At 44.7% G+C, this 26,913-nt stretch overlaps 1 protein-coding gene across 1 annotated transcript; it reads right to left on the reverse strand.

The window, feature by feature from the left end:
* Positions 1-10,964: 10,964 nt before the first annotated feature.
* On the reverse strand, positions 10,965-26,669 carry C1QTNF1 (C1q and TNF related 1). Its single transcript, XM_060252441.1, has 4 exons — positions 26,426-26,669; positions 21,700-21,835; positions 17,753-17,892; positions 10,965-11,754 (listed from the first exon to the last, which is right to left on the reverse strand). Exons 2-4 carry the CDS (start codon positions 21,825-21,827, stop codon positions 11,204-11,206), a joined length of 819 nt encoding a protein of 272 aa, XP_060108424.1. The 5' UTR covers positions 21,828-21,835; positions 26,426-26,669; the 3' UTR covers positions 10,965-11,203.
* Positions 26,670-26,913: the final 244 nt, after the last annotated feature.

A 26,913-nucleotide genomic window follows, 5' to 3' on the forward strand; every position in this document is an offset into this window, starting at 1 on the left:
GGATTGGCCTTACAGTGGCTTTCCTCCTTCCTCGAAGGACGGGGACAAAGGGTGGCCATTGGGGGGGAACGGTCCCGGAGGCACCCGCTAGTATGTGGGGTGCCACAAGGGGCAGTTCTCTCCCCGATGTTGTTTAACATCTATATGCGCCCCCTTGCCCAGATTGCCCGGAGGTTTGGGCTTGGGTGCCATCAATACGCTGATGACACCCAGCTCTATCTACTAATGGATGGCCGGCCTGGCTCCGTCCCAGAAAGCCTGGACCTAGCATTACAAGCCGTGGCAGGTTGGCTCAGACTAAGCGGGCTGAAGTTGAATCCAACGAAGACAGAGGTCCTTTGCTTGGGTCGCGGTGCCCTGGGAAGGGAAATCCCCCTGCCGGTTCTTGTCGGTGTGCAGCTTAAAGCGGCACATAAGGTCAGGAGCCTGGGGGTTCTTCTGGGGCCTTCATTATCAATGGAGGCACAGATAGCGGCCGCTGCCAAGTCCGCGTTCTTTCATCTTCGACGGGCGAAGCAGTTGGCCCCCTTCCTGGAGCGCCGTGACCTAGCAATGGTGATCCATGCTACGGTCACCTCGAGACTGGACTACTGCAATGCCCTCTACATGGGGCTGCCCTTGTGCCGAACTCGGCGGCTGCAGCTGGTGCAGAACGCGGCGGCTAGGCTGTTGTTGGGGCTCCCAAGATGGGAGCACATACAGCCGGGGCTGACCGGGCTACACTGGCTGCCAGTGGTATACCGAGTTCGCTACAAAGTGCTGGTTATTACCTTTAAAGCCCTATATGGCCGAGGACCTACCTACCTGAGGGACCGTCTCTCCCCATATGAGCCCCAGAGGGCACTGAGGTCATCTGGGAAAAACCAGTTGAATATCCCTGGGCCAAGGGAGGCCAGACTGAAGGCCACCCGGGATCGGGCCTTCTCTGTCACCGCTCCACTATTATGGAACCAACTTCCTGAGGAAGTGAGGGCCCTAAGATGTTTAGATCAATTTCGTAGGGCCTGTAAGACCCACCTTTTCAAGATGGCCTTCAACTAGTGACAGAACCACTGACAAAGCTAAGCATGCTGCTGGAAATGTTTTAATGTTGTATTCTTGGAAGTCTACCAAAAACCTAATGTTTATAACGCCATATTGTTATGTTAATTTTAATAATTTATAACTGTTTTAACGATGTTTTATAATGTAAAACCGATGTGATGTGTATTTTATGTTGTGAGCCGCCCTGAGCCCGCTTTGGCGGGGAGGGAGGGATAGAAATAAAAAATTATTATTATATATATTATTATATTAAATACATTCTGTCACCAAGCAGGATAGGGATGAGGTCTTGAGACCAAGAAGTGAAAATAAAGTGTGAGGGGGACACAGAAATGAATGGGAAATGTGTGGAAAAGAGGGTGAGAAATTAAGAGAGGGAAAGGTTGTTTTATCTTGCTGCAACGCCCTAACTACTGCTTTGCAAGATCTGGTTGAGCTGGGTGCAAAGAAAGGGAGAGGGAAAGGCTGGACTATTGAAGAAAATGACCTGCAGCTTGGCTGTTACTGTAGCAGCTCTCAGTGGAAACTTTTAAGGACGTTTGCTTGAGTCTTAGAAGCAGAAGCAGCAGAAAAGGAGGAGATTGGATTTATACCCTGCCCTCCACTCAGAGTCACAGAGTGGCTTACATTCTCCATTCCCCTCCTCTCCCCGCAACAGACACCCTGTGAGGTAGGTGGGCCTGAGAGAATTCTCAGAGAACTGCTCTTGAGAGAACAGCTCTATTGAGAATTTGTGGCTGACCCAAGGTCACACCAGCAGCTGCATGTGGAGGAGTGGGGAATCAAACCCAGTTCTCCCAGATTAGAGTCCATACATTTAACCACTACACCAAGCTGGTTCTCGCATTAAAAAAAAGGGAAGCTTGGTCGATTCTACAGCTTTTTGCCATGTTCAGACTTCCCTGCACCTCTAATGGCTGCAGTCAGAACTGTATTTTAAAAATAAAAGGGAAAATGTTCGGCTGGAGGCAGAAGGAAGATGCTGACTTCGAGGGCTGCCTTCAAAGGCCTTCCTTAATCTGCATTCAGGGCAAACCACTCTCCTTGGTATGCCACTGCTCCTAGGTGAAATTCCTGGTTATTCACTATTAACAGAACACATTGTACAGATAAAAGATCACCTGTTGTGAATTGTATAAATGCAATGGAAAAGGATAGTCAAACGGGCTTGCTTGTATATGCATATATTTGTTAAGGTAGGTGTTTGCTGAGGTGGATGTTGTTTCATGAGGTAGTTGTATTACAAAGCAGATGTTCTTTCATGAGGTAGGTTTTGTGTTATGAGGTTATGTTGTTTCATGAAGTAGGTGTTGGGTGAGGGTGATTTTCTTTGGAGGATAAACATAGAGGGGGGGTATTCAGGGGTTTTCTCAGTGGGGGAATTTCTCGCTGGGGTGGCAACATGATTAGGTGAAGCCTTTGCAGGTGCCTGCGGAGGATGGAGGTCAAGTGTTGGGGGTTTGTGTCCCTCCGGACATGGGTGTGACAAATCTGGCACTCTGCTACTGGGGAAGGTACAGAGATGTTTCCAAACTGTGGGCTGGAAATTAAGTCCCAGGACTGGAGAAGGTGGAAGGCACAGCTGCTTTCTGGCATTGCACTGGGAGATTGAGTGACTCAGAGCACTCAGTCCACCTGAAACCCAAACCCCACTATGGGAGAAGCTTTGTTATGGGCCAGCCAGCCACCACCACCATCTCTCCTTCTCAGAATCATTAGAGTTATGCCCTGCATTGGTGGAATACCCACCTGAGCAACTGGGTCAAGAAACAGACCCAGTAGGGGAAGCATCAGGAAGTGAGAGCACTTCCCAGTCATGGGCAAGACTGCTTATTCTAGCAGGAGAAGAAAGAGATGACACAGAGGCCGGGGCCTCACTTGCCACCAGTTTCTCCTGAACCAGCAGAGTATAGAAGGAGAGAGAGGTTGACAGCTCTAGAGAGAACAGGAAGCACCTGCCTGATCACCCAGCAGTGATCATTGTTAATTCTTGGAGTGGAGTCTTTACAGGACCAGGATTGACAGGCTGATTGGGAAACAGTAAAGACCTGCACCTAGATGATGATGATGAACCCTATGGTAGGAAGCAACACCTGGGTTTTGGGGGATGAGACAGCAAAAGAGGGAAAGATAAGGAACATGCTGAGCAAGGGTTGGTGTGGGAGCAAGTGTGTATATCACACCCCTCTGTGAGTTGACCTGCTTGGGGAACAGAGCTCTACATTGGCTTGCTACCTTGTACTCTGTCTTTATTAGCCTTGATTGTTCCTATAGCATGAGACCCAGACCTTGTATCCTGTGCTGGTTCCCAAGCCCTGGACTTTCTTTCCCCTGAGCCCGGACCTTTGGATCTCTGACTCCAGACTGGATTGCAGCCCTTGCTCTTGTATCTTGCTTTATTTGTTGTCATTATATTTGTGCATCCTGGAAATCTTGGGTTGAATAAAAATGCCAGGCTTTGCCTTCAACATGACAGGTGCTTCCAACCATAAGAGTGGAGAATTCCAAACTTCCCCCCACTGCTTTGAGGTTTGGTAAACATTTCAGTTGAGAGGAGACTGTCAGAAAATGTATCCATTCCATTCACAAACTGCTTGAACATAAGTGGAAAGTTAGTGTTGTAACATAAGAACGCCCAAATTTAGGGTCCAAGAACCCTGTCTCAGACCCAAGTCAAAACCTAGCTTAGGAATTAAAAACTCAGAAGGTATAGATGGCAAAAAGGAAGATTTCCAGCTATAAAGAGGCATGTGTGTCCAACTGGTCATTCCTAAACACAGTTATACCCTTATGTAGTCAATGCCTGGACCTGGGTAGCCCAGTCTGGCCCAACATTGTCAGATCTTGGAAGCTAAGCAGGGTTAGCCCTGGCTAGCATTTGGATGGGAGACCTCCAAGGAATACTGATGCAGAGGAAGGTGTTGCAAATCACTTCTGAACATCTCTTGTCTACAGGTTGCCATAACTCAGCTGTGACTTGATAATGTTTTTCACCACCACTATCTAGTCCATGGAGGCTCAGAGCAATTCAGAGAGCAACATACTGTCCCAAGAAACCAAGCCTGTTTCTGCAGTCTCTGTTAGGGATGGGCATGAACCAGATTAGAAACTGAAGTTCATCGTGAATTTTGGCCAGTTTGTTGTTTGCAAAAACAATGTTCATGAACTGAAGAACAGCCACAAACTTCCACAAATTTTGATGTAGTTTGTGGCAGTTTGTGGAGAGCAGAAATTAGGGTTTTAAATGGCCCTAAGCTATTTAAACCCTGCTTTCTGCTCCCCGTTAACTGCCACGGAGCAGCAGACAGGGATTTAAATGGCTCCAGGCCATTTAACTCCCTACTTTCTGCTCCCTGATGCATTTGGTGGGGAGCAGAATGCAGGTGATTAAATTACTCCATTTAACCCCCTGCTTTCTGCTCCCTGCCAAAAAACAGTGATGAGCAAAAAAAAAAGGGGGGGGGTAAAATAGCACAGAACCTTTTTACGCCCAGCTTTCTGCTTCCCTCTACTTTTCTGCAGGGAGCTGAAAAAAGGGGCCTATATGGCTCATTAACAAATACAAACTGGTGCAGTTCACAAACCATGAACTGAAGCAAACTGCAAAAATGTTGCTCAAACCATGAACTGAACCAAACTGCAAAAAATGTTGCTCAAGCCCACCCCTATATTCTGGTCACAGCAATAGGCATAACTATGGGGTCTATTTTCCACCTTGGTGTCCCTGAGAATACCAGATGTGGCTTCTGCTTTTGAAGTGGCTGGCTAGCAGCTCCGTCACTTCAGATGGTATCAGTTCTTGTGGCTGAGGTAATATGGTGTGTTTGTACACTTTTACTTGATTATTTGCTGCTGCTACTGTAGCGTGCTATGGTGCTTAATAAATTGGTTTCATTTGTAAATCTAAGCTGGTGTATGTGTGGTTGATCTTGCTCTTGCCAGAATTCTGAAAAGAGGCTGCAGCAGTACAGCCTACTCAGCAGAGCTGAGCACAACGGTGTATTGTGTAGAAAAATATAGGCATTTGGTTGAAAACAGTCCCATTTTATTAAGCGGAGTTTATAGTACAAGAAAGCACAAAGGATTACCTAGATTTTATTCACGAAGATAAAAATGTATTTCTAACCCATACAGTCCTTCAAAGTTTTCTGGCCTGCACCTCATTAGACACATATAGCAATCATGTACACAGAGTGTGTGTCCTGGTATGTGAATATACAAGTGGCTAATATTTATTTGGGGATGCTGCCTGTCAACTGAACTGTTCTTATAACAGCTTGCTGCAGTATATTTCCAAAGTGGCCAAAAGGATGTTAGGATGACACTTGGCAGAATCAACACCAGTTTGAGGCATTGTTCTTTCCCAGTATGTACTCTCTGTGCCCACATCTATGAGGTCTAAAGTCTTTGCATGCCCCCCCCCCCCAGCTTTGCCCAATATCAAGCCATAAGGGCTGTCGCTGGAACACACAGCTTCCCACTGCAACGTCTTGAGGCTTTTATGTATCACTGTTTGGAATGCAAGTTGTCTTTACACATATTCCTACACAATTACCAGCATGGCAACTGGAAGGCTGGACAGTTGAACAACAAAAATGCAATATTTGCTCTTATCTGGGATCTCTCTTTACGCACCAGGAGTTTCACTGGCCGATCTTTGGACCCTTAAAAGATGCTGCATTACTAGTTTATGGAACTCTGCTAGCTACAAAAGCTAAGATCTGAACTATTACTTTGCATTTCACATTCCATGATATAAGCTAGTTCCCCCTGTTCTTAAGCGGTCTGGTAGCTCTCCCATCATACCTGCCCCTAGCCCTGTTGTGTATGATGAAGATGAATGCTACTTGATGTTCAGTATTCACTTTCTGCTCCTTTTTAACTTATATTAAATATTTTAGCACATTAAAAAAATGCTTGTCAAATAATCAGGCCCTAAGCAGAATTTCTTTGGGCCTGGTAGAAATTATAACACTAACCCCTGCACTTGCATGATCTCATCCCTTATGTACAATGTCATAGGTCATGAAAGGAAAGTCTCTTTTATTTCTAAAATGTCACAAGTAGACCATAGTAATAAGTTTGCAGACTGGGCTGGATCTTCGTGGAGCCTGGTAAAGCTTACTTCCACCCCACATACTTGGGCCCTACAAACAAAATGCCTTCCTGATAATCAGGTTCACAGAGTTCCTATGAATTGTTTGACATCTTATTGTATGTCATGGTATTACAGAAGCATTTTTAGAATAATCATACACTGGTGCATGTTGCTGATATTAGGATTACTGCCAGGAAGGAAAATGTCCTGTCTCTTTAATTGAGGCTTAATTAGATGCTATTTACTAGGTGATGCTTTTCTCCATGTCATGAAAGTCTTTGACTCCCAAATAAGATTCTGTTAAAGGGGAAAGACATTTTCCCCCTTCCATGTTGCAGGCTGGGATTCTCAACTCTTACCTGTGATTTCTGTCCAGCTTGTTTGCTATTTGGAAAACTAATTTCAAAGTAAGTTGCCCAGACATAGAACAATAAAAAGTCACCCATGGTCACTAAACAATATAGCAAGGGAGTCTACAAGGATTTAATGGCATATTCTCATAAATTCAGTTTTAAAGGACCAATTGAACCACCTGTTGCCAGAGATTTGCCCTGGGACTTGGAAGATTCAGGTGGGCAGTGAGACCCTTTCTATTTGCACTGAGAAATTTTTTTGGAACATCTCAGAAGCACCCGCTTCAGATTAAGCACAGTTTGTTTTCACAAAAAGAGGCCTAGATTTGAGTTGGCATGGTCTCTTTAAATGCAAACAATGGTTCTCAGAAGGAAGTTTATTTATTTTTATCAGTCTCCATGGAAACTTCTTTGCTGGGTGGAGGAAGTTAAAAGAGGAACAATATATGAAGATTAAACACACTCAAATATAATCTGGAGGCAAATACCATAACTCTGTGTGTGTCCTGAGAGCTTGGTTTGTATGTACATATTTGCAGACAACAACATTGTCTAAAGCCACTTCCTGCTAAAGCACTTGCTTAAAAAACAGAGCTCTGCTAGACCCCATGTGCCTTGTAGGTTATAAATTACTGGTTTCTCCTTTAAAATATATTGTAACTAACATATTTCATGCTTTATTACATTTAAATAATCTAAGCTTTAGTTTTGTTATTTTCTAGCATGTGTTGTACGTTCACAGTTAAAGAGAGTAGCCCTGTTCTGTGGTTGTTCGCCTGTAAAATACTACATGGAAAAAGATGCTGGAGCGATCCCTGAGGGAATCCTTGCTGATCTGGAGAGTAAAGAAGAGAGCTGGTTACAGGGCTATTGCTTCTGACATTCATGCTGTTTCACACATGACATTTTTTAAAAAGAATCTCATGGATGCTGAGGTATGTGAAAACTGAATACAACAGTTTTGTGATATATACAGATGCTGGAAAGCTGAAGATTACACTGGGTTTCCGTCATGCATGCACATTAAAGCGTGAGCAATTAACACACATAACAGTAACATTACATTTGGTCAGGACCATTAAATGGCTCATCACAATAGATGACTATTTGCTTTTTTTCCAAATGGATGGGGGAAAATGTCCTGTCCCTTTAACACACATTGAATGAGTGGAAATGGGCAATTTAAGCTTTCCAAAGAATGGAGCTAAATGACATCACCTGATCATCACTTCATACAGATATTTGAAGGACCAGTTTACAAGCTGCCAGCCTTACTGGTTCCTACTAGGCCTAAGCATTGGTAAGGTCAGGCTGAAATAAAACCCCAGACAAGTCTATTTAGAAGAGAAGCTGCTTGGAAAATGTTCTTGATTCATGGAACATACAGCATGAGCACCTGTAAATTATCAGTGAAGCTGTCTGCCACCCAAATGCATGACTCCATCTTTTTGTTACTTTACCTTACCACCAGTGTTCCCTCTAAACTGAGTTAGCATGAGCTAGCTCACAGATTTCTAGCCTCCAGCTCACACATTTTTGTCTTAGCTCAGGAAAATTGACCCCAGAGCACAATAATTTATGCAGTAGCTCACAACTTTAATGCCAATAGCGCACAACTTTGATACCAGTAGCTCACAAAGTAGAGTTTTTGCTCACAAGACTCTGCAGCTTAGAGGGAACATTGCTTACCTCTGCAAATAATAGCCTCAGTACATCACCTCAGCGGTCTTTTCCTTCTCCATCTCTCTCTACTTTGCAACTCTAAATTTCCACACTTGAGGTGGCCAGAGCTGCTGACACATAGAAGGACAGAGCTTGATTGCATCTTTGGTTGGAACAAGAGTTGGGTTAAAGCAGGGTGTGGGGGGAGTGGGTGTGAGGAGACCTAGCCTGTAACTGAAAAACACTGAAGCATGAGGTACAGTTTCAAACAATGTGTGAACATGTTCCTTTAAAGAAGAAGCTTTAAAGAACACCAGAAAGGACAATCAGTATGAGATTCTCAGTATGAGAACTGACCTCAGAAACAGGGTAAGATTTCTTTTAGGATGCAAATCTCTGAAGTAAAGCAGCTGGCCTTGGTTTATTTCTCCACTTTGTCATAGACTCCTTCCTTGGGCAAACAACTTTAAAAAGATTAAGGTTTTTATCCTCATATATAAAACAGCAGTCTTCCAGAAAGAGAACAGGCACAATGTGTGTAGAAATGGAAGTCTATAGAGAGACTTCTACCCAGTGACCTTAAGTCCCAGACATACATAGAGAAAGAGCCAAGCAGAAGGAAAAGGTTTGGCAAGAGCATGGTTAGTGGGCCTAATGGCTTTGCATATTTTATATAAAAAACAGTGAGCTCCACAGAACCCACACATCATCTATCCCTCAAGTCCGAGGCCTGATCAGCAGATCTAACGAAGAAAAAAAACAGGCCTAGATGACTGCAGGCCACTGTAGTTTCCTGCTAAACACAAGGGAAGGGACAGAGGCTGTTAGCAATGGAAACTATGTGACTGAGCAACCTCAGAAATCAGTGCTAAAGTCTGAGGTCAAAACAGCTGCTGGACTTATCCAACAAGCATCCCTGCACTAGGACCCAGTTGTTCACAAAGGCATTTGGTATCAGTGGAATGCAACAGCAAGGGGGGAGGGGTGTGGAACCTCCTCCAAGTTAAAGTATAGCTGCTGTGCTTCATGACAGTAAATGCTGAAGATCAAGAACAGCCTCTTGTGTGCCCTTCATGCACAAAATCGTTTCAAAACTAAGGATACTGGCGCCCTCTTCCGACAAGGTGAGAAAGGCAGGATATTGTAAGTTATCCCTATCCAGCAGGGCAGATTTAGCACCAACTTTTCTGCATAGCATCAGCCTTTGCCTATCTCACTCCCTGTGTATGGAGCTCAGTGCTGCTGGGGATGTAGCTTGGAGAGGCCGTGATTGGTTCCTCAGTGCTGGGATATTTGGAAAATGCATATGTGGACAGAAGAACATGATGCTCCAGTATGAAATTGTTATCCAAGAGTGCCCAGTTTCCAACAGGATGGGGAAATCCTTGCCTCTTTTGCATCCAGTAGCACCTCATATTCCAAATCTGCTTAGCTAATAATATAGGGTTTTTACGCATTACCATGCAAAGACTGAATAGTGCCTAGATAATTTTTTCTGGTTAGGAGGCATCTAGATAACATCCCTCTGGACAGATACACTGAAAAGGACAAGGATAGACCAGACTGGGGTGGGAAAGGATCAGGTAACACAATCTGTTCTTGGACATGGAAAATAAAGATGTACTACTCAGTACTCCACTAAGCAACTAAGGGAAGCCTGATGTACTGGACACAGAGAAACTCCTTGCTCAGCTGCTGAAGTGAGAGATGGGGACTGGTAGGCAGACTGCAGAGAAGTCAGGAGTTATTTCAGGGAATGTGACTGAACAGAGGAGATAGGAGCATTGAGCTGGCTTCAGCTAATTAAGGTAGGCAATCACCTTAGGGTTGTGAAGTCACCTCAAAGGCAAAAATGAACTCAGAAATCAGGGCAGCGGTGAACAGAGGTCACAAAGTCATTATTTCAAACGCTGAAGAAGAATTCCATGGCTGAGAATAAAAAAGGAGCAGAATCAGACATCATTGTGGAGAGCCAGTTTGGTGTAGTAGTTAAGTGTGCGGACTCTTATCTGGGAGAACCGGGTTTGATTCCCCACTCCTCCACTTGCACCTGCCACGAACTGCCTTAAAATTCTTAGAAGTTAATGGTGGCTCTTCAGTTTGCAAATCAGCTAAAATTTGTCACAAGCTTACATTTGTGAGCTGGTTCATACCTACTGCTACTCATCAATCTTTTCTAAATGCTGTCTGCTGCTTGGAGAGCCGGTTTGGTGTAGTGGTTAAGTGTGCGGACTCTTATCTGGGAGAACCGGGTTTGATTCCCCACTCCTCCACTTGCACCTGCTGGAATGGCCTTGGGTCAGCCATAGCTCTGGCAGAGGTTGTTCTTGAAAGGGCAGCTGCTGTGAGAGCCCTCTCCAGCCCCACCCACCTCACAGGGTGTCTGTTGTGGGGGAGGAAGGTAAAGGAGATTGTGAGCCGCTCTGAGACTCTTCAGAGTGGAGGGCGGAATATAAATCCAATATCTTCTTCATCTTCTATTATAAATGTAGGGCTAGGAGGAGTCATATTGGTCCCTGAGGAAGTTTTGCACAGAAGAAGGGCAATTACAGATTAAAATGAAAGGAGAGTGGAATTGTAGGTTATGGATAGTCATGTCAGCAGGGCGAGCCCTAGACTGTCTGGCACCCTAGGCGAGGCTAATTTTTGGTGCCCCCCCCCGCACTGATAATGTCACTGTCACATGGGAGGCACCTAATTTGATGTCCCTAGAAGGCCAGCGCCCTAGGCAATTGTCTAGTTTGCCTAGTGGCAGAGCCGGCCTTGCCTGTCAGCAGAAGTGCTGTGTTGTTATGTTTGTGAATGTATATGGCAAGGCTTAAAGCTGTGGACAGAGGAGAAAAGACCAAAGGGCCAGTGGTTGATAAAGAAAGATCTGTTCAGGAGAAGTCAGGTCAGTTTTATGGGAGTGATGAACCAAGGAGTATTTTAGTATTGTGGTGAGTCCCAAAGGATGAAATATAGGATCAGAAATCAATAAAGAAGAAACCAGAAGGATGGAACAAGGTGAAGTTCTTATAAGAACGTTGTCCATCTGCCTGCAGATTCAGGGCTCTGAGCTGGGCTTAATTAGGTATCCACTGAAAGTAACATACGTATCAAATTCATCACTGAAAATAGCGTTATCACGTTCTCCTTTGAAGAGTCGTATCCAGACTTCATCCTGGTCCTGCAGATCTAACATGAGACTCTGGCTCTGCATTATGCTTCTATCACTCGCCTGAGCATACAAGATGGCAACTTCAGCCCCGTTGTGCATTATGTGCAGGTAGGTTTCCTTCTGGTTCCAAGTGTGCACATTGAGGCTGAAGAAGTACACACCAGGCACATAGCAGTAGAATTTGCCCATGAACATGTTGAAGTGTCCATAGAGGTTCACAAACTCGGTGTCAAAGATCAGTGTCTGGTAGTAGTCATTGCTGTGCAGGGATTTCTTACGGCCCACCGAAAAGGCAGCATAGGTGGTCTTGTACCGCTCTCCTGGAGCCCCCAAGCTGCCTTTTTGACCTTTGAGGCCTATCTGGCCCTTCATCCCTGGAGAACCAGCTTTGCCCAACTTTCCTTGGAAGCCCCGTTCTCCATGGTCCCCTTTCTCACCTAAATAACAGAGAGGTTATAATTGAGCACCACCTCTACTAAGCCTTGGAATTTATACACATCTCAAGGGCAATATCCCAGAGGGTGTTCATGAATTCCAACTCAGGGGAAATTATTCTAATGAACATAGTGTAATCATTCTTTGGGTGAATACAGATAATTATTAAGCAAGTCTTATGCCCACTCTCATAGTAAAGAGGCTTTTGCCATATATGGCATCCCTACTTCCCTGGGTTTCACAATGGGTGTAAAAACATGGTAAAATTCTCATCATTAAGTCAGGCATAGGGTTGCCAAGTCCAAGTTAAGAAATATCTGGGGACTTTGGGGGTGGAGCCAGGAGACATTGGGGTGAAGCTAAGATCAAGGCTGTGACAAGCATAATTGAACTCCAAAGGGAGTTCTGGCCATCACATTTCAAGGGACGGCACACCTTTTCAATGCCTTCCTTCCATAGGAAATAATGAAGGATAGGGGCACCTTCTTTTGGGGCTCATAGAATTGGACCCCCTGGTCCAATCGTTTTGAAACTTGGGGGATATTTTGGGGAGAAGCACTAGATGCTGTACTGAAAATTTGGTGCCTCTACCTCAAAAAACAGCCCCCCCCAGAGCCCCAGATACCCGTGGATCCATTCTCCATTATTTTCTATGGGAATAAATCTCTATAGGGAATAACAGAGTTCCCAGCAGACATTTCCTTCCCCTCCCCCCGCTTTCTGACAACCCTGAAGCGGGGGGAGGGTCTCCAAACCGGGGCATCCCCTGCCCCCACCTGGGGGTTGGCAACCCTAGTCAGGCACCAGAGATGTGTGCCCATCATGGCTCATTGCCACTTGGGAAATGACTATCTGTTTCAAACAGATTTTCATCATAAGCAAATTTCAGGGCAAAATTAGAAGTCCCTGCTTGAGCAAAATGTCGGAATCTTGAAAGAAGGTTAAAGAGATTTAGTAAGAGGTTTCTGGGAGAAGGGCAAGTCTAGGCATTCCTGTGTCTATCCACTGTGGCCTCTGCTCTGATCACCCGTCCTCTCTCATGGAAAGTCTCATACCTATGAGGACGGTACATTAAGACTTGAGTCTGCAGTATCAGGGCTCAAATCTGTCCTCAAGTCTACAGGCATTCCTGGACAACACTTTTCTTTTATGATACTTTAACTTCAATTTGTCATCTTGACAGTGTGATGTAGTGGTTAGCATATAAGACTTGGACTTGGGGTCAAATCCACTGACTGTCATGAGACAGCTTAGTTTTACCCTACTGACGATGTGTTGTTTTCAAATTCACCATGTCTGGAAGTGCACTGGGTGAGCGTGAGCTGGTTATTCAGTCCTGATCTATTTCATTGGGTTGCAGTGAAGAGGAAATGCACAAGGAGAGAGGTATGTGTGCCACACTGATCTCCTTGGCGGGATCAAAATGAGATGACAGACATCTATGTCTTATTCCACGAAGCTGTTGTAAAATGAATGAGGCAAGGATTGTAAAGCAATCTGCACACAGCTGTAATGCATGTGCTGTGGACACAAATCTGCTTTCTGGGAATCTGCTATTCTTGGCTCAGTTGGCAGCTTTCTTCAGCCTTGACACCTCTTCCTCCCTGAAGGCTAATCTGTTTCCCTGCCACATTTTGATCTTAGATACTACCTTGTATCTTGTTCTTATTCTGAGCCATTTCATTAGTGATATTATAATCTAGTTTTTTCTTGTTTGCTGAGGCTGCCTCAACATTCTTTTTACTGGTAAGTTTTACAAGAGCTGCGTCACTACTTTCAAGAGCTCTTCCCTTGTTTTGCTAGGGTAAACCATATAAGTTTTCAGTAATAGTCAAGTTTATTGTATATGCCAATCGGCCGTTACAAGTTAAAACATACCAGGATTTTAAAATAGAACCTCTGTCTTTAAATATTCACATTCACACTCAAATATACTAATTACCTTGAATTTTAAAATACAGACATCCATCTCCAAAGATTCCCAGTTAGATTAAAGAAAAACAAATTACATCTCAGGACATTACATTTCATTTACATTCTTTCATGAGAACCACCTTTGCTTTGACTTTCCTAGCCGCTAATGCAAAAAATACCACCTTATTAGAAACAAAGGAGTCCCGGTCTGACAGCAAAAATATTAATTTATCTATGTCAGGAAAATTATACAGTTAATCTGTTATTCTGGTCAAAAATTTATTTCTAAATTCTGAGTACAATGGGCAGACCGTAACATAATGAAAAAGATTTTCCACAGAATTTCTGCAAGCACAGATGCATTGTTCCTGCAGTATTTTTAGGTATTGTCCAATGTGTAGTTCCTTTGGCATAGCCTGCAAGTGTAATGTTGTAGACTATTCTAAGATTGTGTGTAGTGATGTCTGCCAAATATGAAACTTGTAAATTGTCAAATATGAAACTTGTAAACAGATTTCATCTGGACAATTAACAAATAGTTGATTAAGTCATCCCCATTATACACCTGGTCTTAAAAAACATGATTGTTCCCTGATGGTTGAAGTACGTCATCTGGGACTGTATAGTGAGAAATAATATTGTTTTAAAAGCCAGAGTGAGTGTTGACCTTACTTAGTAACAAGCGAAAGCTTGTTTTATTAAGTGATTCAGTTTCTGACAGGTAATATTTCTTCCATGATTTTAAAACTGCAACATGGACAGAAGTTCTAATTTAAGGAAGACCAAGTTCTGCCCGTAACAGAGCTGGTGGCAACCCCTTTGGCAGTGCCAAAATGCATCTCAAACAAAGGTTCTGAATTACCTTCAGACTAGTGGGTGTTTGTTCCTTCCAGCCCCAGAGTTCAATGCTATATAGTAGATGGGAAATAGCTTTGCTGACAAAAAGTTTAAGGGCTAGATCTACTAGGAAGCCTCCCTTAGTGTAATAGAATCTCAGTATCACTCCAGTGATCTTAGTTGCTGAGGATTTTATGGAGGCCATATGGGCATTCCAGTTCAGGATTACACTAAATATTAGGCTTAAATATTTATAGAAGAAGAAGAAGAAGAAGAAGAAGAAGAAGAAGAAGAAGAAGAAGAAGAAGAAGAAGAATTGCAGATTTATACCCCGCCCTTCTCTCTGAATCAGAGACTCAGAGCGGCTTACAATCTCTCATATCTTCTCCCCCCACAACAGACACCCTGTGAGGTGGGTGGAGCTGAGAGGGCTCTCACAGCAGCTGCCCTTTCAAGGACAATCTCTGCCAGAGCTATGGCTGACCCAAGGCCATTCCAGCAGGTGCAAGTGGAGGAGTGGGGAATCAAACCCGGTTCTCCCAGATAAGAGTCCACGCACTTAACCACTACACCAAACTGGCTCTCTTATAGATTTTACACTGTTCTGTTGGGATACCATTTCTACTCCACGAGAACTTTTTGGGCCTCTTCCAAAAGATAACTACTTTTGTTTTCATATAATTGATGGTAAGATTATCTTCTGTACAATAATCACCCAGGGCATCCAAATGCCTCTTTAAGCCAATTTGGGTTAAGGAGAATAGGACCACATCATCTCCATACAAAAAACATTGGAATTTTCTGTTGGCCTACTGTGGGCAGAACAAATTCCGAACCGGACAATCTCAGGACATTATCGTTTATATAAAAATTAAATAGTAAAAAGGCCAATGCACAACCCTGTTTAACTCCCTTACCTATCGTGATTTCACTAGTCAAAGAAGTGTCCTGAGGTACCCACTCTGATCTTTGCATACGAGTCAGAATGCAACTAATGTATAAAGAACAACAATTTATCAATATTGATCTTTTTCAATTTGTCCTAAAGTTGATCTCTGTCAATTCCATCAAAAGCAGTGGTCAAATTGACAAACACTTTATATAGAGCTTGTTGGTCTGTTCATAGGTGAATAAGCCACATTGTACAAAGTTTGACAGTGATGAAGAAAGTCCCTTGAACTTTTCTGAATCCTGCTTGTTGGGGATATATGATGTTATTATGAATGACCCAATCCTCCAGTTTTTGCAGAAGATATTTCCCATAAAGTTTTGAAGCTTTGTCAAGAAGACTTATGGGGTGATAATTTTGGGGGTTCATTTTGTCCCGTTTTTTATGGATGGGAACTACAATACTAGTTTTCTATCCTACTGGAAATATATCCAAATTACTTATCTGGTGAAAGTTTGACTCGTATCATGGTCCATCACCTGGGGAGTTTTTAACAGATCTGGAGGAATCAGGTCCTCTCCAGGGGATTTACCAGAAGCCAAGGTTATAGTAAGGGTTTCAACTTTGGACTCTCACTGAGGCCCACTTTGATAACAATTGCATTTCAATAGCAGAAGCCTGTTCCCCTGTTTCTGTTAACTTTGACACAGAAAAGATGGATTCATAAGCTATAAGCTTTCTGATCTACCCAAATTTTCTGTCAGCTTGAATCCTGAAATCCCACAGTATGAACATATCTTCAACAGGTTTGCTTTTAATATAGCAAAAGGATGGATGGATTCTAATGTTAATATTTGGTCATTTGTTTTGTTGTCTTTATTACAGGGTAGGGGACCGAGATGGTTACTGGGGGCAGGGAAAGAAATATGAAGCAATCCAAAGCCACCTCCTGTTTTCCTAGTTGTAGTACTAGGGTTGCCAGATCCCCCTGATGACTGGTGAGAGATGGGAGGTAGGGTTGCCAAATCCAGATTGGGAAACTTTTAGGGATGGAGCCTGGGGAAGACTGGGCCCTCAGTGTGGTATAATGCCATAGAGTCCACCCTTCAAAGCATCCATTTTCTCCAGAGGAGCCATCTCTGTAGCCTGGAGATTATCTATAATTCCAGGGGTCTCCAGGCCCCACCTAGAGGCTGGCATCCCTAAATTACACCCACTCCTATTGATTCATGAGGAGGCACCAAGAGGTTCAGCCATATAAGAGACTGATGTCTCACTTTCACAGCTTTCTCATTCTTCAAGCCAAGTCAGGCTATGTCCTAATGCAACCTCTAGACTCCTCGTTTTGGATCAAGATTAATTTGGCTGTTTCTCCTGGCCTGTGTAAAGAAGAAGCTTGGAGGAGACTATCATAACAACTTCTTCAGGCCAGGGAATTTATTTAGCTCACATAATTTCTCCCGAACTGGCCTCTCTGGAATGAAAAGAACCAAAAGGTTTATCCAAAAGGCAGTAACCCCACCCTTATGACAAAAGCATGGGAATAAAAAGCCAACTTGCCACACTTTATAGAAACCTTCTGCTTTGCTGTTAGCTGCTAAATGCATCTGGTTCTGCTGAGGTCATCAGGTATTTCTGACAATAAGCCAGAAGCAGCCACATGTCCCAAGCAGTTAGCCACAATTACAGCATAGGATTACATAGGGTTGCCAGCCTCCAGGAGGTGGCTGGAGATCTGCTATTATTACAAGACACTAATAGGTGACAGAGATCAGTTCACTTGAAGAAAATAGTCACTTTGGCATTATACCCCACTGAAGTCCCTTCTCATGTTCTACCCCCTCCCCAGATCTCCAGGTATTTTCCATTCCAGAGCTGGCAACTCTAACAGCATGGCATACAGTGTTGTCAGACTGTAAACCCAGAATTGTACTCTGTACCTCCAAATTACCAGCACATCCGGAGATAATAAGCAGCAGCAACATCTTTTAGTTCATTCCTCTCCTGGTTCTGTTCTTGCCTGGTCTTTTAGTTCATTCCTGCCTGGTCCTTTACTGCCCATAATAATCAGATCCCTGTAGGCACCGCCCTGCTGGTAGGCAAGTGGCAGACAACAGGACCATGTTGTGGGAGAACCATGACAGCAAAATCTCAGAATACAGGATGTTTACAAAATGGCTCTCTGGGATGACATGTGATGGTTCCTACACTGTTATAATTATCTGCAAGTGTTAAGTCTTGGACCAGTGAACAAACCAGGAGTCAGGAACAGCAGTTTTCACAGCCAGTCAGAGGAATACCCAGTTTAGAACCTCTCATTGTACTCCAGGGTCTCTATCCAAAGTCCGTATAGCCCTTACCTTTCAAGATGGTAATGTTGATCTGAGGCAAAGGCTGGTAGTACACAGGATGTGGTGATAAGTGCTCCGGAGGATCACAACAGCGTACACACTCAAAGCCTCGAAGCCGCTTGTTGTATTTCTCATAGTCTTTCTCAGCCCTGGAAAGGCAGAAACAGCACAGACACAGATCAGCAGAAACTGAAAAAAATAACCCTGCTTTCCTTGGATAATTTGCAATGTTCAGCCTCTGTTCTGTGATCACGAAATCACAGTTTTCTTAGTTATCGTTTCACAAAACGTACCCAGAAGGAAGGATTTAAAAACAGTTGATGGGGATTATCCTAGAGCCTAGGTATTGAGAGGGCACAGAATTTCCACAGTGTCAAGTAAACAATCACTCGCTCCATTTTTTCCCGCCTCTGTTTAAGGCAGGGCGGGCCCTTCACTTGGTGGCCTGGGATCTTTGCCCCACTGTAATGTACTGAGAACCAAGATGGTTTGAAGGCAACATACTTTATTCAGAGCACATTACAAGAGAGAGAACACGCGGGCCAGGTCCCGCTTATATACATCACCCAGAACTGCCCCCTCGTCTGACCAGGCCGATCCTGGTCAGTCAAAACTTCCCGCCGCAGATCTTGGTGGGCAGGGCGTATGGCGAGCTACATCTGGGGACCCGGGGGTCGCCTTCTATAGGGATCACCATGCGGTACACAGCTCATGTCAATACATAACACCCACACTTGCGGTGTCACCTGAACGTTGTCCCATCACTTCACCTCTCCAACTGGCATCTGCAGAAAGATCCAGATGCAGGTGATGCCCCTTCCATGGAATAAGGTTGCCTAGCAATAACCACCACTCAGGTTGGATTTGAATTTGCACCTAGTAAGCAATAGCAGACTGACCAAGAGAGCCAGATCTGAGGAAGGGAAAGAGGAAGGTGGGAAGCAGCAGCCCCCCCCCCCACCTCCCACCTCTGGTATTCCCCAGATAAGCATAGGGATATACGTGCTTGAAACCCCTCCCCTGTTCTCACATGTGAGCTGGATTTGTCCTGTAGGCTTCTGATGGAGGGTGTATTAGTAAACAGAATATAAAAGAAGAAGAAGAAGAAGAAGAAGAAGAAGAAGAAGAAGAAGAAGAAGAAGAAGATATTGGATTTCTATCCCGCCCTCCACTCCGAAGAGTCTCAGAGTGGCTCACAATCTCCTTTACCTTCCTCCCCCACAACAGACACCCTGTGAGGTAGATGAAGATATTGGATTTATATCCCGCCCTCCACTCCGAAGAGTCTCAGAGCGGCTCACAATCTCCTTTACCTTCCTCCCCCACAACAGACACCCTGTGAGGTGGGTGGGGCTGAGGGGGCTCTCACAGCAGCTGCCCTTTCAAGGACAGAGTCTCAGAGCGGCTCACAATCTCCTTTCCCTTCCTCCCCCACAACAGACACCCTTTGAGGTGGGTGGGGCTGGAGAGGGCTCTCACAGCAGCTGCCCTTTCAAGGACAACCTCTGCCAGAGCTATGGCTGACCCAAGGCCATGCTAGCAGGTGCAAGTGGAGGAGTGGGGAATCAAACCCGGTTCTCCCAGATAAGAGTCCGCACACTTCACCACTACACCAAACTGGCTCTAGGTCTTGCTATAACTTCACCTGCCTCAACCAACCTCAAGACTGTTTAATCTCACGGTGGATCTGGTGTCATTATTATTCTTGATTCAAATATATCCAAAAATATTTATTGTCTGAATAAACTTAAATTAATGATTTAACTGAAGCATTCTAATGCACAGGGCAGTCAGGACAGGCCTGTTAGAGATATGCAAAGTGGGAGTGCCAGTCACCAGGTGGGGCTTGAAGAACTCTTAGAATTGCAACTGAACTTCAGACAACAAAAATCCATCCCCCTGGGGAAAGTGGCTGCCTTGCAGGGTGGACTCTACCTCGTTATGCCATGCTGAGGTGACCCCACCCCTCTCAAAACCTCACCCTCCCCAGCTCCACCTCCACCTATAGTAGATACCATAAGAGACATGGAGACATTCTACAGCATTGTTATGAAGGTAATTTTTTTACCCTGCTCTTCAGTTTATCAAGGAGACTGGGTCCAAGAGCAGGCAAACAACAAGCCTACAGCTACGTCTCTTTTTCATGCCTGAACATCCATGTGTCTGAACTGACCTTGTCACAAATCCATACCCCATTTATATTTAACTGCATGAGGGAAGACATTCTATGGAGTGGGGTGGAGATCTAGAAGGAGATCTCTAGAGTGAAGAGAGTTCAAGAACATCTAAATCTTTAAGTGGAGTAACAGCAGCTAAGACACCGTGGGAACAAAGTCTCCTTCACTCATTCACTCCTTCACTAGTGAGAACAACATGCCTTCCAGCTGTGTCGCTTAAATAAGTACTGTGCCTTTCTTTTTTGTTATGAGTAGAAATAAATTATTTTAACCAAATTTGTAAGTACATTTTTGGACTATTATTGGAACAGTATAGATTGGGCAAATTGTCACAGCTTCAGGAAGTTGCCCATGCCCATTAGCTTTGGCAATGATGGAACGCATGGCTTGGGCAATATCTTTAACTGTGCTTCCAGTTTGTGTTTTAGCACAGACCCCCATTATTCCTAAGGAGGCTTCTGTCTGAAATCCTAACATGGCAGTGGATTTGCAGCTTCTACAGGACATGGAGAGAGAGGAACATTCAGACTGAAGCCAACATTTAAAATCATGTGTTTGTCTGGAGGGGGAGGGGCTGCGACAGAATTGTGAAGCACTTTGAAACCACTTGCTCTCTTAGAACCTAAGCAAATCTTCATTGATTTAAAGCAGTGATACTTACTCGGAGGCTTGTGAGCCACCTTTGACTCTTCTGAGCATAATCTCTGGGGTACCACCTCCCCAACTTTAAGGAAATTGTAATAATTTCATTGTTTCTGTGGGCCCAAAATAAAACTGTTTCATTTTGAAAACGCCACACAACTTGGCCATATATATAAAGGTTGTGCAGATGTAGGAGTTCTGTATATGAAGCTAGGTCAACATATGAAACATATGCAACGAGGTGGTAGAACTGGGCATACCTCTGTTAAATGCTGACACATAAAACCAAACACTAAGTAATAGGAAAGACAACCTTAGCTGCTCAGAGGTAAAGGGTTATATTCTAGTTCTTTGTTTGTTTGTTTGAGGGGTGGGGTATGCAAGGCATACTATAGTCACATGCCTCTTTTGCTTGATGAGAATTTTGAATGTGGCTCTCCATGTCTGCAGAATATAACTGATCTAACATTAGAGAGAAGTAGGGTTATTTATAGATTTGAGGAAGGCACGACAGAAGCCACTGAATAATCAGGATTGTATATTTTCCCTTACAGTTGGAGAGGCAAAAATATCAGGGATACCTCTGCTCCCCAGACCCTCCTTTCACATTCCAGTGAACAGATTAGATGCAAATTGGTTGACGCTGACGGCATGGATCGTTCTTGTTTCCAAGAGAGAAACCGAGAGGAGCGCAGCCCACTGCATTACAAAGATACATTGTGGAATGCTCACTCTGGTTATTGGAAACTAAATTTTATGCCTCTGAAATACCCAGCAAGGCCCTCTTTTGCAATCATTTACACCTCCTCTAGAGCCATTATCATCACCCACCAGCCTCTGGCTTCCTTCAAAGTGAGTCAGAGCAATAGAACTAATTGTGCATTAACTGCACACTGAAGATGCACATTAATGGAGTTAACTGGGCATTGAAGTACAACATGAAGTGATTTCTTTAAAACATGACAGCTGGGGAGGAGAGATTCTGAGTTCAGGTACACTCTGCATGGCTCATCAGGGCCAGAGTGATAACGCCCGTTGTGTGGCTTGATTGGCTTCAGATCATCTTCCACAGCTGGAGGGTAAAGTTGTTGCTTTTGAGATCTCCTGTCACATGACAAATTCACTGTCACAACCTACCTGGTAGTGTGATGCTGATGTGGTGCTTGTGTCGGTGTTCCAGTCCTCTGTTCTGGCTCACTGCAATAAGCCCAGGAGAGCAGGCAGATAAGCCAAAGGGCACTTGGTGCTAGACGTCCCTTCATCATGCTGTACCCTGCCAGAGAGGACAGAGTCAGGAAAGGAGTGCCGGTGGGGCGGGCAGGCAAAAGAGATCTTGCTAAAGCTGTACAAGAACCTGGGGGCTGGTCCTGGAAGAGAAAGAACAAAGCTGTAGTCCTCCAGGGAGACTTTAAGGAGGCTGAATGTCTGATTTGAGTTCTCCATAGCAGGCAGGATTTCCATCTGTCTGCTGGGTGTCTGGGGTCAAGAAGTAGGTCATCCCTCCCTTGACCAGAATACAGAATGGACATCAGAGTCTTTCAGAGCAACCACAGAATCAGAGCAAGGCAATGCTAGGGTATCTGGCCCTTGCACTACACTGCTGGGTTGCAGTGTTGATCCACCAGGATTTGTCACAATAAAGGCTAAAGGGAAGACACATATCTCCAGAAACACAGTAGACATGCAACAGGGAGATATGGTCAGTTCTTCTGCTCCCCAAATACACTCCTCTCTTCACACTCCAGTATCACAGCAAATGAATATGGAACACAGGCAGATTCAGACTGCTGTATAAAGTCCAATTTCTGAGGCAGCTCAAAATTGACTCCTGGTACAGAAGTTCAAAAAAGAGGCAAGTGACGATTAACTATGATTCCATGTTTCCTTCCACGTTTGCATTGGGCATGTTCTTTCTCACACTTTTGTAAAACTGAATCCTGGGCTGAAGATTTGCAGTGGAGGAATTTAAGTCCTCATCTTCATCACCTCCTGAGCCACCTGACAATTTTATTATGATCAGCAAAGAAATATTTACCCTTTCAGCAACAGACACAGTCTGGCTGTTTCTTCTGCACTGGTTTGGGAGGGCAAGAAAGCTATTTGCAAGGGAGGAGGTTGTTTAAACCCCTTCTTCTTCTCACCCTAGCATAGCTGCAACTCACACTGGGGATCTCAGGTAGGTGTTTGTTGCATCAAGAAGAAGAAGAAGAAGAAGATATTGGATTTATATCCCGCCCTCCACTCCGAAGAGTCTCAGAGCGGCTCACAATCTCCTTTGCCTTCCTCCCCCACAACAGACACCCTGTGAGGTGGGTGGGGCTGGAGAGGGCTCTCACAGCAGCTGCCCTTTCAAGGACAACCTCTGCCAGAGCTATGGCTGACCCAAGGCCATTCTAGCAGGTGCAAGTGGAGGAGTGGGGAATCAAACCCGGTTCTCCCAGATAAGAGTCTGCACACTTAACCACTACACCAAACTGGCTCATCCTCTCAAGAGGATGAAAGTATCTGGTAGCAGTGAGGAAGGATTAAGAACACCTGTGCTCATTGCTTTCTTATTTCTAATCACCCATGGAGAAGTAACTACAAGGATTTCTAGACCTGTGTATACCAACAAGGGCGTAGATTGGCTTTTAACAGAATTAGAAGATCCAGAGAAAAGCAAAGTGGACCTGTTTTCCTTATACATTATTTTTTGCCTCAGTGATGATTGCTGAAGAGGCTAGTGGTGAAACCAGGAAGGGGGAGGCTGTCCCTGCAATACTACACTGATACTGTGATTTGGTTCCATATAAGTGCCTTTGAGCAGCCCGCAAAGTGCATGGTAGAGCAGCAGTCCCATGAATTTGTTCCTGGGACAGACTGCATGTACATACGCAGAGTTTGGAAGTTTGCCCTACCCTTGCCCTATAATAAGGCAAGGCAGTACAGTGCCAAGCAAAACCGGGCAGTTCTCCTAAAATCTGTGTGGTTATCTAGCCTCTGGAGAGATAGCATTTCTTAGGGAACAAGCCACTTAGCTGGGACAAAATTCATAACAAGGAGAATTTCATGGAAGTATTACTGACAGAACAGAATGAGACAACACATGAGCCAAAGGGCGCAACGATGTCCCAAGTGTGAGTAAATCTGTGTACCTCCACACCCAAAGCTCATGTACACTCAGAGTAAGCTGCTGTTGTAGTGTACATGGATGTATGGGCATCTGCATGCTATGTGAGGACCCTAAGTGTGGTTCATCTCAATACTTAAATTACTTCCTCCAAGAATCACTGGGAATTGTAGTTTTCTGAGGATGACCGCATGTTTGCAGAAAAACTACAGTTAGGAAGAAGCCATGACAATCCGGCTTAAAGTTTTAGTGAAGAAAGACTGTGCACTGGAAGCAACATTCAAATTCTCAATGATTAATTGTACTTGCACAGAACTCACGTACACTTACTATACAGTGAATGATAGCTTACACATCCTGCTGTGCATTGCACATATCCCTCCCTCCTAGGGTTGCTAGGTCCCCCCCCGGGTCGGGGGGTAGGGTTGGCAGCTGTAGGCAGGAATAGGCCAGGTTCACAACTGCCTAGGGCACCACTTGACCTACAGGAGTGCTGAGCACCCCCTCCCACTATGCTACTGCACTGCTCTCACCTTCCCAAGTCTGCGCAGACCCAAAAAGATGAAAGCGGCAGGGCTTGGCGGCTCCTGCACTCTTGCAAGGGAAGGCAGCCTCAGAAGAGGTGCCACCCAGCTGCTTTCTCCTTCCTGGATCTGGCGGGGGCAGGGCCTAGGGTGCCAGAACTTGTGGCACCAGCCCTGGCTGTAGGTTGGGAAATTCTTGGAGATTTGGGGGTGGAGCCTGGGGTGGACAGGGACCTGAATAGGGTACAATGCTATAGAGTCTGTGCTCCAAAGCATTCATTTTCTCCAGGGGAATGGATCACTGTATTCTGGAGATGAGCTATAATTCCAAGAGATCTCCAGGCCCCACTTGGAGGCTGGCATTCCTCCTCTTCCTCCTCCTCCTCCATGTACTTGTTGCATAACATACAAACATATGCATACTCACCATGCATAGCTCAACCACTCAACACATGAATTCAATGAACATGCCTTCTTCCCATATTTGTCACAGACTGGCATACCTTAGCGTACAAATATAAATAGGTAGGTATAGTTTGTATGCATCAATGTGTGAAAATGTCAGCAGTGGGGTAAAATTAGGAAATCGGGTATCCCACACAATTGAGGGGGAGGGGAACTAGTCTCAAAAGCATGTGACTATATGTTTGGAAACATTGTGGCCCTAGGTCTTCTTCAACATATGCCATATATTGATGGGAGCTTCATGTAGAAGAAGAAACATGTTTCTTGTGGCTGCCCCACAACTGTGGAATTACCTTCCATTGGAGACTCAGCATAAGCATTTTCAAAAGGACTGTACAACCTTTTTGTATGGGCAGATTTTGTACAGATAGTGTTAAACTAGTATGCAATATTTTTAATTTATCCACATTTAGAAGGTGGTTTATTCAATTTTAATTCCTGTTTCTAAAGCACTGTTATTTGGGGTTGAGAAAGACAAGTAATTAAGGGGATTAATTATCATGTTTTCATCATTTATAAATCATAAAAACTCTACTAAGCATTCTAGAAAAATTAAGATGACTAAGATCCTTCCTGCCAGCTCAGAACTAATTGTTTCATCCCTGTACACAAACCCACTACACAAAAAAACACAATAAATGAGGCAGGCTTCTCTCCACAAAGAGGCTTATCATAACTCTTCAAGGATACTGGCAGAGACTGGACACACAAACGTGAACTACCATAGAATAACATGGAGACAAAAACATGGGCACATCCAGCAATATACACTCTGAGAGAGTGCATTTGTTTTTTCCGGTTCATGCTGGCCACTCTCCATCTCTGCAGGGCCTGATATAACAGCCTTTAATGCCTGGGAATGTAAAGTCCCCACATCCTGGGGGAAAATCTCACCACGTTGGAAACCCAGATGCACAGAAATCCACCTCAGTCATAGCAGAAATAAAAAGGACATTGGGGTGATGAGGAGACAGAGTACCAGAATTCCTGCTTTCACCTCTGCTGTCTTGGATGTGCAGTGAGGAACACAAGAAAGCCATTCCTGGATTGGTCCAGCCAGGATAGGAATGGGCAGGAGCAGTGTCCCATGCTTCACTTCTTGCTCTACTCACTGCTGTTGCCTCCCCTCCCTTACCTCTGTCATACCCATGCAAAAGTGCTGATATAGCAGGGATTTTGGTGGAGCCCCCATGGCCCACCTACCCCCTTGCCCAAATGAGTTGTGCTGTAATAGCCTTCAGTTGTTCATAGCATGATGCCACAGTTTGTCAGAACCACTAGTGACAAGCACCCCAGCAAACTGAGGGTGGGAGTCTCTGTTCCACCTTCCCCATGCCTGGGTAATGGTACACCAGTCACATGCCTCATACCACTTGTCCTCTGGTGATACTTCCTCAAGAGCACAGTGCTTTAGCAGTGGCAGCGGGGGCCGAAGATGGGGGCTGAAGAAACAAGTCCTGCTACACTCTGTTGGATCATTTTGCATGATGATGTATAGACCGGTGCCTAGCAGGGCTGGATAAGTAATCTCCCTGTTACAGTAATGGAAGGATACCACATGAGGACGATTCTGTCTCATCTTCCAAAGCATTAAACATACCAACAGTCTGAGTCTTCACTGTGCCTCTGGGTAAAGGACATTTGTACAAGATCCCAGGCAGCCTTGGATTGCTATACCCCTGCCACCCACTCCCCCAGCCATGTGTAATTCCGCACAGATCTGAGCACCTGGCTCCAGAACTCTACCCAGCTGGCTGGCACCTACCTTTGGGGCAGGATTACAGGCTGAAAGAGCCACTGCTTGTCTTTACCTTTAATCTTCTAGAGCATCCACTTCTGAGGAAACCCTTCCAATCCCTGGTAGGGAAGAGGAGAGCAGGGCAGTTCTGCTTCTAGCCTTCAGATCTCAGGCTTTAAGCAGAAAGGCACTTTATGGAAAATCCAGAGAGAAAGAGAGGAGAGAGAAAGAAAGGGGCAGCCTCTGCAAGTCGGCCCTCCTCCCTTGGATGGGAACACAGCTGCCGTTAACCATATGTATGCCCAGCACCCACAGCTGAGACAGAGAAGGCAGGTTGCTTCTGCCAAAAAATATCTCCAGATGTTGGGATCTAGAGCCAAGAAGGGAAGGAGGGAGGGAGGGAGGGAGGGAGGGAAGGAGGGAGGGAAATGACAGATACTGCCCACAGCAGTGGAGATCAGATTGGCAGCAAAGAGGCAGCTCTAAAGAAACCTGTATCAGGCTGGCACAGAAAC

The sequence above is a fragment of the Heteronotia binoei genome, chromosome 13 (genome assembly GCF_032191835.1).
Source record: "Heteronotia binoei isolate CCM8104 ecotype False Entrance Well chromosome 13, APGP_CSIRO_Hbin_v1, whole genome shotgun sequence".
Lineage (NCBI taxonomy): Eukaryota > Metazoa > Chordata > Lepidosauria > Squamata > Gekkonidae > Heteronotia > Heteronotia binoei.

Excerpts from the sequence above, each read along its gene's own strand:
- C1QTNF1 (XM_060252441.1), bottom strand. The coding sequence starts at position 21,827 with ATGATGAAGGGACGTCTAGCACCAAGTGCCCTTTGGCTTATCTGCCTG. Across the intron at positions 17,893-21,699 it reads CATCAGCATCACACTACCAG|GGCTGAGAAAGACTATGAGA; the intron begins GTAGGTTGTGAC and ends CTGCCTTTCCAG. Across the intron at positions 11,755-17,752 it reads CAACATTACCATCTTGAAAG|GTGAGAAAGGGGACCATGGA; the intron begins GTAAGGGCTATA and ends TCTGTTATTTAG.